General features: G+C 36.8%; 1 protein-coding gene across 1 annotated transcript; it reads left to right on the top strand.

Moving 5' to 3' along the window:
• Nucleotides 1-11243: 11243 nt before the first annotated feature.
• LOC142550142 (uncharacterized) lies at nt 11244-11856 on the top strand. The gene is made up of 2 exons (XM_075659377.1): nt 11244-11464; nt 11562-11856. Exons 1-2 carry the CDS (start codon nt 11244-11246, stop codon nt 11854-11856), a joined length of 516 nt encoding a protein of 171 aa, XP_075515492.1.
• The last annotated feature ends 461 nt before the right edge of the window (nt 11857-12317 follow it).

The raw sequence follows: 12317 nt of genomic DNA, 5'->3' as shown, positions 1-12317 counted from the left end.
TTCGTTCTAAATTTTCTTCCTTTCACGGATCTCTGATTCCAGACTGGAGTAATCATTCAAGAATCATAAAATCATAATACCACTCAAAATCATTTTAATCGAATCAATCACAAAATACTGGCTATACAACATCCGTATATGCCAATCAATGGCTCATACCAAATCAATATCATTAGCTGATATCAATTATGTTTATCCCAGTCAAGGATATATTAAATCTTCGGCCCCAAATACCAATCGTCATCATTCAACGTTGGCGTATTAAGTCTGTCTGGTCTGAGCTATCTTCATTTTCTTCTGAATTAGCTACATTTTCTTTGTCATATCTCTGACTGTATCAAATCTTATCTCAGGTATCTTCGAGATATTATTCTTATACCAAAGAAATCTGCAGTACTCACTGTACAATGTATCGTCTGTAACTATTTCATTATCCATCTGGTTATCTGATGACTATGATCGTACACTAATTCACACAGCGACAATATGTCATATCAACTGGTGCTAGCATCTAGCACTGCAGCTCTCTGGATATCTATCAATATCCGGATAGTACGCTCTGGCTATCTATCAGTCGGTGGATAATATATGAATGAGTTCATGGTACGTTCTGCCACAATTACAAACTCAATCAAAATCACAATCTGATATAGTCTAGTTCTACATTCTGATCAATCTGACCATTTCTTTGACATCGATCTGTGTCATTTGGTCATGTTTGTACGTCATCTTGTACAAACTAATAGATATAGATTGAACAATCTGTCAATCACAATCATATCATATCACAATCTGGAAAGTATTGCAGTGGTCTTATTACGAAATTCATCGAAATATACTCCCCATGTCTAGTTAAGAATATACAAATTCTGTAATAACTCTTCTGATTTCTATCTTTCTATTTTCATTTATTGGCGGTTCAGACATTTCATTACAATTCTGCCAATATTTCAGCATAAATTCCGCCATAACTGATTTAATCTGTCTATATCAAAACTATCTGTTCGAATATCATACACTTTCTGTTACCTAAACGACTACTGAATCCATTTCTGTGCGCTTCTGACCCTATCTGTCATTTCCAATTCGAACTATTTGGTATAAACAATCAGTTAATAATATAAATTAAAGAAAAATGCCTACCTGGTATTCGGTTCGGATTGTTGATATCAAATTCTGTTGTACAATTCTGAAACATTTGACATCACAAGATAATAATTCTCATACCGTAAAATCACATATCTGTCACTCTGATCGATGCTCTGTTCTGATTATTGAAATTAAGCTCTGAACATTCTGATTATATTTCTGATCTACTGAAATTCTCAAATTCAACTCTGATTCGGATTGAACTGTATATAATCTCAACGGTTCACATTGATCAGTATCGACTACGGCTGTAGAAATATAAAAATACTCAGGCAGACGCAAAACAACAATCGTATACGAAAATCTGTCAATTCAGACCAAAATAAATTTCTGACAATTCTGACATTTCTGAAATTTCTGATATCTGTATTATTCTCAGTCACTGATTCTGATCTCAACTGTGTCAAAATCAATCGGTATACTAACTTCAGATATCGCATATTCTGCATACAATCTGTTTCAAGAAGGATTCATATCTGAATAATATCTGTATACAATATTCACAGTTCTTAGAGTATTCAATATAATTTTTAGATACTCAATTCAATCAATCAGATGCTGCAAGTATATCAAAACATCATAGATACAACGAGCATAAAATCATCAGAATATCTCTGAACCTACTGAAATATGCCAAAGAGAAACACTAACTAAGATGTAACTCCTGGTCGGTACTCTTCTACTGATCTTTTAATTCTTTCACTTCATTCAGTGACATTCTGCACATTCAATATCATTCTGTACTGAATTCTAATAAAACAAACAGTACATGATCTCATTTCAATTCTGAAGTTTATCTTTCAATCAGAAGCAAATCCGAAATCTCATCTGGAAAATATCAGCAACTCATACATTATTGGCAAATCTGCCAATTCTAGGCTCGATTTCAGTATGTCTACTGAATATATAAGGATACCATCTGTTCCTTTCTGTATCAATAATCGAGTCATAAATAATACAGATATCAAAGGAATTCTAAATCTAGAATCCTTACCGTGAAATCTTCACTCATCAGCCATATCTGGTTTGAATTCTATACTCTCCTGAAAGGAATCTATAATAGTTCTGTACTTGTTCAGCATATTAATATCAATAATGCGGTCAACTCAGAAATACAAGTACATCATAATCTAACTCGACCTCATTCTCATCTTACTGTAGTATACAATATTTCACAGAAATCTCTGATATCAATCTTTCTTTCCCAACAAGTAAGGGAATCAATACTACAGTACAATCAGACTCAACAGATACAGCATATCTCAATGCAACTCAGTCAAAGATAATCGTAGGGAATGCATTAGTATATATCAATACCTATGCAATATAATCATAAAAGAACAATACCTGCCACTCTATCATCAGGTGTGTCCTATGTCTGTTCCTCGGTCTTCTGCTCCCTAAAATCTTCGGGAATTTCTCTGAGGAAAAACTCTAGCAAGGTGTCCCGGCTGTCTACAATTATGGCAACTACCAGTCACTCCCTGGCATTGCTCTGTGGAATGTCTCCCTCCGCAAGTTCTGCAATATACTCCAGTACAACTCGGGCTGGAACCACTGGAGCTAGACGAACCACTCAGTCCGCTCCCTAACTTCTTGAATGGCTTCTTTCTAGCTTTCAGCAAATCTTGCTTTCCACTCGTGCTGCCGCGATCAAATTGGAGAGGGGATTGCTGTGTCTGGGGTTGCATCGCACACACCCTTTTTAGTTGTCTAATCAGACTCGCCTCCGCTCTCTTCGCTTTACTCAAGGCATCAGTAAAATGATAAGGTCGCTGCATATTCATCAATGCAACTATCTCCGAGTTCAATCCTCTTATGAACTGCTCAGCTACAGCTTCATCATTCCCAGCTACTTGAGGAGCAAAACGCAGTAGAGTAGAGAATTTAGCAACATATCCTTCAATATTCACTTGACCTTGTCTCAAATTCTCAAACTCTACTTTCTTGTCCTCCCGGTACGAAACTAAGAAAAATCTTCGATAAAATTCAGTTCTGAATATTTCCCACGAAATCACTGTACCTCTCTGTTCTAGCATTCTTTTACTTGTAAGCCACCAACTTCTGGCAGTCTCTCGTAACTGGTGGAATATCAGTTTAATTCTCTGCTCATCTGAATAATCAAGTAAATCAAACAGTATTTCTATGTCATCAAACCAGTTCTCAAAATCTTCAGACGTCTCGACACCACTCAGAATCGGCTGCTGAAATAACTGAAATTCTTCCAACTGTATTTCCATCTGAGTTTTTGATACATCTATCTGTTCAGTCGAAGCACTACCCCTTTCTGGAATTCTCCGTGGAGGTATATCTGCTTATCAAACCATTAGTACTCAAATACTACGAATCTGTTCCAATCTTTCTCTGATCATCTTACTGCTGATCATGAATCAGATCTGATTCATACTCAATAATATATATTACCAATTCAAATCAGATAATTAGATAACATGTATTTTAAAGCAGTAAATCATAATATCATGCTAGCATACATAATGTAAATCAACATTAAAATAAATCTCATGCTAGCAATCACATGCAAGGAAAGAAAACTCACTCTACCCCGCTTATTCTCTTCTATCTCAGTCAAAAGGATCTATCGCTCTGATACCACCTGTTGTGAGGACCCGGACGCAAATCAACTTCTTAATCATCTTTGGGATTTAATTATCAATTAAGATAAACAGGGTCTAAAAATTTTCCTTTTTAAAAATGTAAGTGCGGAACGTAATGGAATTTAACTAATATACATCTCAGTATAAAAGTACAATAATGTACAACACTTATTCAAACTAGTCTAAGGTTCAACTACTAAATTTCAAGTATTAAACCAAGTCTACAATAAGTCCGGAATCACCCCTCTAACTCATCTTCTCTCATCATCTTCTTGACCCCGATCCTGCCCCACCTGTTGTCATGCACACATACAAAACAAGACAACAGCCGGATACTCCGGTGAGAATAAATCCCAGTATAAAACATGGTAGACATGCATGTACACAATATAAATCATAAAGCATACTATCATGCATAGAATCAATAACAATAGGTTTCATAGTCTAGGCAACCAACTCAAAATAAGCATGCAGTAACAATGGATTCCATAATCTCTGAAATCAAAATAAAATAAGCATGCAACTCAATTCAATTCATATCTTGACTCGACTCGACTCTAACTCTAGGGATCCCGGTGTGAATAAGACGTCACTGTCTGTCATCTACCCTCCCAATCGGGGTAACTGTACGTCTTATTCCTAGACTTCGGTCCTGTCTGTATCGAATGTCTACAATCGGATTGAATCTGATCCGAAGCGTCGATACCACCGAACGTCTAGTTTAGCAAGTCTGCCAATGACTCTCCTATTTCCATGCTTGAATATAAATCTATAAACAAGACATAATCATAATAAAATATAAATAATAAATCTAGTATGTGATTTAGGAAAACTCCAACCAAGTCTGATTCGAGTTGTATCTCCCGAATTCACATGAATTATACCTTTCTCTTCTCGGTCTGATGAAGACGAAGTCTTGTATTCCAATCTGTCCATATCCAAATCTGATAATGACAATCATATAAATACCATATCAGTATATAACTCAATTCAAGACCTGTTATGATCAATACTCAAATCGGTAAATAATCTGATCCATATCTGAACAAGGTACAATCTAATTCATATCAATAATATCACGATACAATCGAAATCATTACTGAATCTGATCAATATCAATCTACTGATGTTTCGACGGCATAGCAATACAGTCACGATAACCCCGTCTATCTCAACATCACATATATAATACCAGAATTCATAACCAGTACCAGTACAACTCATAATTTGAATAATAACACAACTCTGATATAGAATCTCAACTAAATCAACTCTGAATTCATAACAATTTCATAAACAGTCTATTCTTTAATCTGACTTCAGTTATACCATCTCTACTGTAGCAGAAACATCATATCTGATTCATATTCAATTCTGACAATATCATAATTTCGAATCATGTCTAAACGTAACGAAACTTACGTCCAGTTGTAGTCTGCGTCGATAGGAACACAGTACTGAAATCGGATTAAAATTCTAACGGGCTGATCTTTCACAATCACAAATCTACGAAGGCGTAAGGATTTTTCTCAAAGCTTCGACCCTTTTCTGAATTTTTTGAAGGAAAGGTGTGCAATTCTTATATATACTGCATGCAACACCAGGAAACGTGGCTTATTTTTCATGTTGCACGTCGCACCGCGGGTGCGCTCACTTTTGCGCCGCGGGTGCGCTCCATGTATTGATATGCATCAACTTTCCCCGAAGCTTGGACCGCAGGTGCGCTCTGTCTTTTAGCGCGGGTGCGCTGACCCTACTGGTACAACACCGCGGGTGCGGTCTGTCTAGCACCGCGGGTGCGCTCAATCTCCAGTAGCAACTTTCATACCCTACTGGCCATGCACCGCGGGTGCGGTACTTCTTCACCGCGGGTGCGGTGTCACTTCCGTAATTAATCTCCAACTCTCTGTCCATCAACCGCGGGTGCGGTCCTTTCCTTACCGCGGGTGCGGTCTATATTTCATGCACCACTTCATAATCTCATTTAGTGCTTCTCATTACATGTCATGCATACTCATATCTTCCGAATATCACATCAATGAAGACTAATAAATCTCGAGTCTTACATTTGTCAACTGAACCAGTTGGTTCCAGTCTGACAGCAGTTAAAGCAGTTGTGGCAGCTGGTTTAGAAGGTTCCCCTTCTCTGGTCTGTAGTTCAAATTCATATGCCTTTAGATCAGCAAATAGATCATGTAGTTCAACTTTGTTAAGATTTTTTGATTCACGCATATCCATTGTCTTGACATCCCACTCTTTGGGAAGACCTCTTACCACCTCCAAGTTTATTCAGTTCATTGATGATGCAGCTGACTCTTTCATCATATTCGTGTATAGACTCTCCAACTTTCATCTTGATATTATCAAATTTTTGAATAGCAACTGATAGCTTGTTCTCCTTGGTTTGTTCATTTCCTTTACACTGCTGGATCAGTTTTTCCCATATCTTTTTGTCCGTTTTGCACATTTTGATTTTGCTGAACGTGACTTTGTCCAGTGTTTTCTATAATATATCCTTAGCCACACTGTCTAAATTGGCTGTCCTTTTGTCCTCAGTTGTCCATTCATCTCTGGGCTTTTCTATGCGTTGAGGTGCCTCATCGGTAATGGCAACTACAGTGTTTGCTTTTAGAATCTTCATGGGACCATCAGTGATGACATACCACATGTCGTCATCTTGTGCAGCTAAATTAGCCCGCATTCTGATTTTCCAGTCTTCAAAATATTCTCTAGAAAACATCGGTATTTTTTTGAATGAAGACATGTTAATCAGTTGTAAGTAAGAATATGATGAGACAAGATTCAACAGCTTTGATACCACTTGTTAGGATCGGTTGATTGGTTGAAAGGTGTTTAGAAAGGGGGGGTTGAATAAACACTCACGATTTTTATAACCTTTTCGAATGAAGTTTTAGTTTTGTGATAAACTGAAACTTAGGAATCTTGTCAGTCGATGACAATCTATTTAACTGAATATAGCTGTGGAAATAAACTGACTGAAAGATAGAATAAATGACTGAAGTAATAACACTAAGATTTATGGATGTTCAGAGATTGAATAACTCCTACGTCACCACTTCTATCACAAGGATATGATATGCACTAAAAGACTTTGATCAATACAAAACTTGTACAGACCCACTTCAGTTTGGATTTAACATTGTCAAGACTGAAACTCTTAGTTTACTAAATTTCTTACAGTTCTCTACTGGACTTAGTACAACTGATCTAGTTTAGATCAAATAAATAATGCAATGGTTTGTGCTAGTAAGCTCGAAAGGTAGCCTCAAATGCTACGAATAATTCTGATAAGTGTGAGCTTTTTGAATCTCAAATGAGAGTAATAAATTCAGCAGGGTAACAGCAAGCTTGAGAGAATAGATGAATCGTATAGATAAGTGTTATTGTGTTGACTGCTCTTCTCAGCTATTTATAGGCTTCTTTCCAACGGTAACATTAAATATAATTTGAATCTTTATATCCGTTGATTGCCACGTCAATATGCTTCTGACATTAGTACACTGTAGACTCTGAAATGCGGCGTTCCACTACGAGTCACAGTCTGATTTGTAATGTTGTCAGTTGAATGTCCTTTTCAAATGATGACGTGTTCAGCTGATATGTTGACGCTGGTAAGCTCACAACTGAATTTCTCAACTGATCAGTTTTCAACTGATCAGTCAGTTGACTTTGTATATTCAGTTTTGCTGGTTTCAGTTGCCTTTAATAACATGCGCATTAATCTATAGTTAGCCAATTGTCAGTTCGTGATCAGTTAGATCAATAGATTTAATCTCTTAGTCTGTCAAACCACCGAAATTAAGTTTCCAACAAAAAATTTAAAACGTTTAAAACTTAAAAGCTTACCGACTTGAGGCCTGAAGACAGAGCTGCAGAAGCTGGCGGTGGCACAGCCCAATACAGGACCCTTACTCTGATACCAACTGAAACATCCACTTATTTAAAATGCTGAATTTTTTTATTTTTTTTGTAGAAGCTCAAAATTTGTAAATATCATATAAATATTTCGCATGCATGCAATCCTACTGAAAAATATGTCATTTAGAAATAATCGTAAATGTTTACCAACTTAAAACAGTGCAGTTAAAATGGCCAAACTCGACCAGCAGAAAAAATGCGTAATGTAACGAGTAAAAATCCTAAAACCAACATCGTGACAAAACCAATGTATCAAATACTCATGTCCTCTCAAAACTCATAAAAACATCATGTGCGGAAGAAATGTGATCCTCGGGTCGTGCTTGCACATCCAGCCCTGCCTACTCAGAGTTCGGCACCTCCAATCTCCTCATCCAAATGCTCCATGCATCAAACACGCCTAGTGAGTCTAAAGACTCAACACACTTGCACTGTTAATAGCAAATACATATACATAGTACATAGAAGTGAAAAATACCGTAATTAACATATATTTCGTGATCTTAAAAGCATGAACATTAACATGTCGTATAAAATCATATCGTGTCAAAACATGTCATCTCATGTCATCATATACGTATACATTTTCTTTTAATTGAATTCAGTTAATTAGTTGTGACTTTCGTATCAGCTCTATAGTATCAGCTCTATTCGATGGATCCATCTACGTATATCTACGGTACCGGGCGGCGGGGACATCAGCTACAGTCTCACCCGTCAACTGAGCCTTGGCCTATCATATCATCATATCATGTCAATGGAAATACGATCGTCGGGCTCCCTCAAGGGCCTTCTCCCGTAAACGGGCTCCCTCTATGCCTTTTCCCTCACGATATCTCTAATAATATCATCGTATACACATATCTTCAGTCACAACCAACTCCCATCCTTCAAAAACATCGTCATTTTTATCACTTATCAAAATCATGTATATACGCAAATTTTCTTTAAAATCAAGCATGTAACGTATTTTCATAATTTCATAAACATCGTGTACATGATGCATAAACATTTAAAAGCATGATAAATTTGTGCTCAGGACACTGCCACGACTAAAATTTCGACTCGGGTGAAAAATGACCATTTTGCCCCTGGAAACTCAAAAGGACTGCTTTACCCCTGGACCTCAACATTTCGACCCGAAGCTTACCAAACACCTTAAAACATCCCAAAACATATTAAAAAGAATTTCTCAGACGTAAACTCGAGCTCGTTCCAAAACTTAACCGATTTCTTTTAAAACTTGGATCGGAGTCCCAGTTTTAGCCCGAATCAACCCGAAACTTAACCAAAATTTTCCCAACTTAAACCGTGACTTAAACTAGATGACCAGCCTATAAACAACCCATTCCAGACCGCTTATGACCCATGAAACAAGCCCAAAGGTTGCTGTAAATATCCAGCGTATGCACACAAATTTCACAGCTTAAGCAATTTTACGACTGGATATGCACACAAATTTCACAGCTTGAGCGATTTTACGATAAAAACATATTTCTCTCATTTCATATCAGAAAATTATGAGTTTTCTATCAAATCAAAGTTAACACAGAGTGCTACAAATCATATGTTGAACACATTTCCAGAAAACCAACCTATAAGTCGCAGAATTAAAAATAACCGAGGGTGACGGGTTTTGGTGACACGGAAATTTCACAGCTTGCGCGGCTTTATGACAAAAATCATATCTCCCTCGTTTCTTATCAGACAATTTCGAATCTTCTATCGAATCGAAGATAACATAAAGTGCTACAAATCATATGTTGAACACATTTCCAGAAAACCAACATTTAAGTCACAGAATTCAAAATAACCGACGGTGACGGGTTTTGGTGACACAGAAATTTAACAGCTTGCGCGGCTTTACGATAAAAATCATATCTCCCTCGTTTCTAATTAGAAAATTATGAATTTGATATTGAATCGAAGATAACACAGAGTGCTATAAATCATATGTTGAAGACATTTCCATAAAACCAACATATAAGACGTAGAATTCAAAATGACCGATGACAGGTTTTGGTGACACACTTCAAAAAAAAAACGATCGACCCTCAACTTAACCCATCTAACCATCGACTCCAGCCTATTGTCACCCTCTCACCATCGTGTAGAGCCCTTAGAAACACAAAAACCGGCAGCCCCTTGCACATATACAAGAACACGTGAGTTTTAACAAAAAGGAATGCACATTCATGTCAATTCTTGCATAAAACCGAAGCTTCAACTAGCCTAAATAAATCCTCATGCATTCATATATATATCAGCAATAATATTGATGTGAATGAAGAGAAAACAAAGATACAAGCATGCCTTGATGATTATATGCTAGAAAGCTCGAAGGAATGTGCGTCGGGGTGGCACCGGAGATGTTTTCTTGAAGGAAGAGTCAACGGCTGAAAGTTTGCTGCCCTCTTGCTCCTGAAATTCACGTGAAATGCTGCTGGAAAAGGAGGGTGTACGGCTGCTTTAGATAGGTTTAGGTTTAGGGAGTGTTTAGGGTGTTATTAAATAGATAATAAAATGCTAATGGGCCCTAACTTTGATTTAATGATGATTAAAAGGATTTTGATCCCATTAAGCTTAAAAATAGGCCCATCAAGCCTAAACACACTCCCGAAAAATATTTCGTTTAGGTACGTTTTTGAAAATATTGTCCGAACCCTCAAAAAGTATCATGTTTCAATAAAATTTGTGTACCGATTAAAAATATGCTCTGACGGGTAAAAATACCCAACCAAGCCCATTTCTTGAAAAATACATTTAAAACATCTTAATTAATTAAAATTAATCATTCAATTAAAATATTTTTCTTAATTTTCCCCGGTCTCCTTTCCTTGTTCGAGTGCTAAATACAACTTAAAATCCTAATGCATGAAACTTTAAATAAACCTTGAATTAAAACACAAATTCATGAAATAAAAATGCATTTAATGCATTAAAACAATTTAATAAAATACAAAAAATTTTAATAACTTGCATGCATGTGGTTTACGTGGACCTTCAAATTTTTGAGATGATACACGGGCTCCCTCTGGGGCCTTCACCAATAGACATGCTCCCTCTGGGGCCTTTTCCCTCACAGGCTTTTCCGATTCACCATTATCAGATTCGAACAAATAACTTATCATTCGGAGACAAATTGGTTTAAACAGAATGACACCAACATAGAACGAAACAGATAATCATAAACGAACAAACATACGGAACGAAACGATTTGAAATAACTTAGTGATTTTTGAAATCCACACTTATTCACATCATGCAGTAGACGATCGAATTTTAAAACATACATAATCTTTAAAACATATAAACCCACTTACCTTAAAAATTGTTCCAAAATTCTTGGAATGAATAAGTTGGAGTTTGACTTTAGGCCTTTCCCCTCCATGCCAAAGGTTGCATGTAATTTTATTCTCATCCATGACATAATTCATCTTCAATGCAAAACTAAAATCAACTTTGTACTTTGTCTCTTTGTAATGCAAAATTTTTGGTCTTCACATCCTTCCCTCCTTGTTAAAAGAAAAGATAGTATATATGCAAACTAAGGCTCCTTGTAAGGCGGATAATCCAAATGCCACTGAAGATGAGCTAGCTAAGCTTGAAAAATGGTGGCACCATGACTTGCAAGCTAAAAGCTATATGCTAGCTTCTATGTCAAAAAACGAGCTGCAGAGGCGGTTTGAGGAAGCTGTGAATGCTGCTGTCATTTACGGCCACCTACAAGAGTTGTATGTTGAACGAACGCATCCATGGAGGCACTCTACTTCAATGAACTCATGAAATAACGTTTGTTAGAAGGGGCCTTGGTCCATGAGCATGGCGTGAGGATGATTGGACTTACTGAAAATTTAGTGAGCCTGACCTTGTTATCACCGACGAACTGTCCACAAACATTTTGCTGTTGTCACTACCATCTTCTTTTGATGGGTTTGTGGTGAACTTCAATATGAACAAGTTGGAGGCTAACCTTGAAGAGTTGGTCAATATGCTGACTAGTTATGAAGCCAGCATCAAGAAGGAAAAATATGTTTTCTTCATTGGCTCTTCGTCTGGGACAAAAAAAGGGTCCAAAAGGGAAGGGCCAGAAGCTTTCTCGTCCTTCCAAAAAAAACAAACCCAGCAAGAAGAGAGTAGCAAAAACTTATAAGGGGACCAAAAACCTGACAAAGGAGAAGTTGTTTGCTTCCACCGCAAGAAGCCTGAACACTAGAAGCGCAATTGCAAGGAATATCTTGCCCAGAAAAGTACTGGCAATGGTATGTTCGGTATTGAAATAAATGTCTCAATTAATTCAACTTTTTTGTATCCAGATGTGGATCTCATCTCTGCAATAATTAGTCGGCGATGATAAGAAGTAGAAGACTGCGGGAGGGTGAGACCTTACTAAGGATGAGCAATGGATCAAGAGTTGCTGCGATGGCCATAAGGGACATTTAATAATATTAGAAAATAATTTAAATTTACTTTTGGGAGACGTTTTGATCCAGATTTAGTTAAAAACATTTTTTTTGTGTATATATCTGATAAAGATGGATTTTCTTGTCTATTTAGCAAAAGTGTTTGCAATATTTATAAGAATGTATATTTAATTGGAATGGATGAAATACA

The sequence above is a fragment of the Primulina tabacum genome, chromosome 6 (genome assembly GCF_025594145.1).
Source record: "Primulina tabacum isolate GXHZ01 chromosome 6, ASM2559414v2, whole genome shotgun sequence".
NCBI classification, from domain to species: Eukaryota; Viridiplantae; Streptophyta; class Magnoliopsida; order Lamiales; family Gesneriaceae; genus Primulina; species Primulina tabacum.
This window is presented reverse-complemented; position numbering and strand designations above follow the sequence as displayed.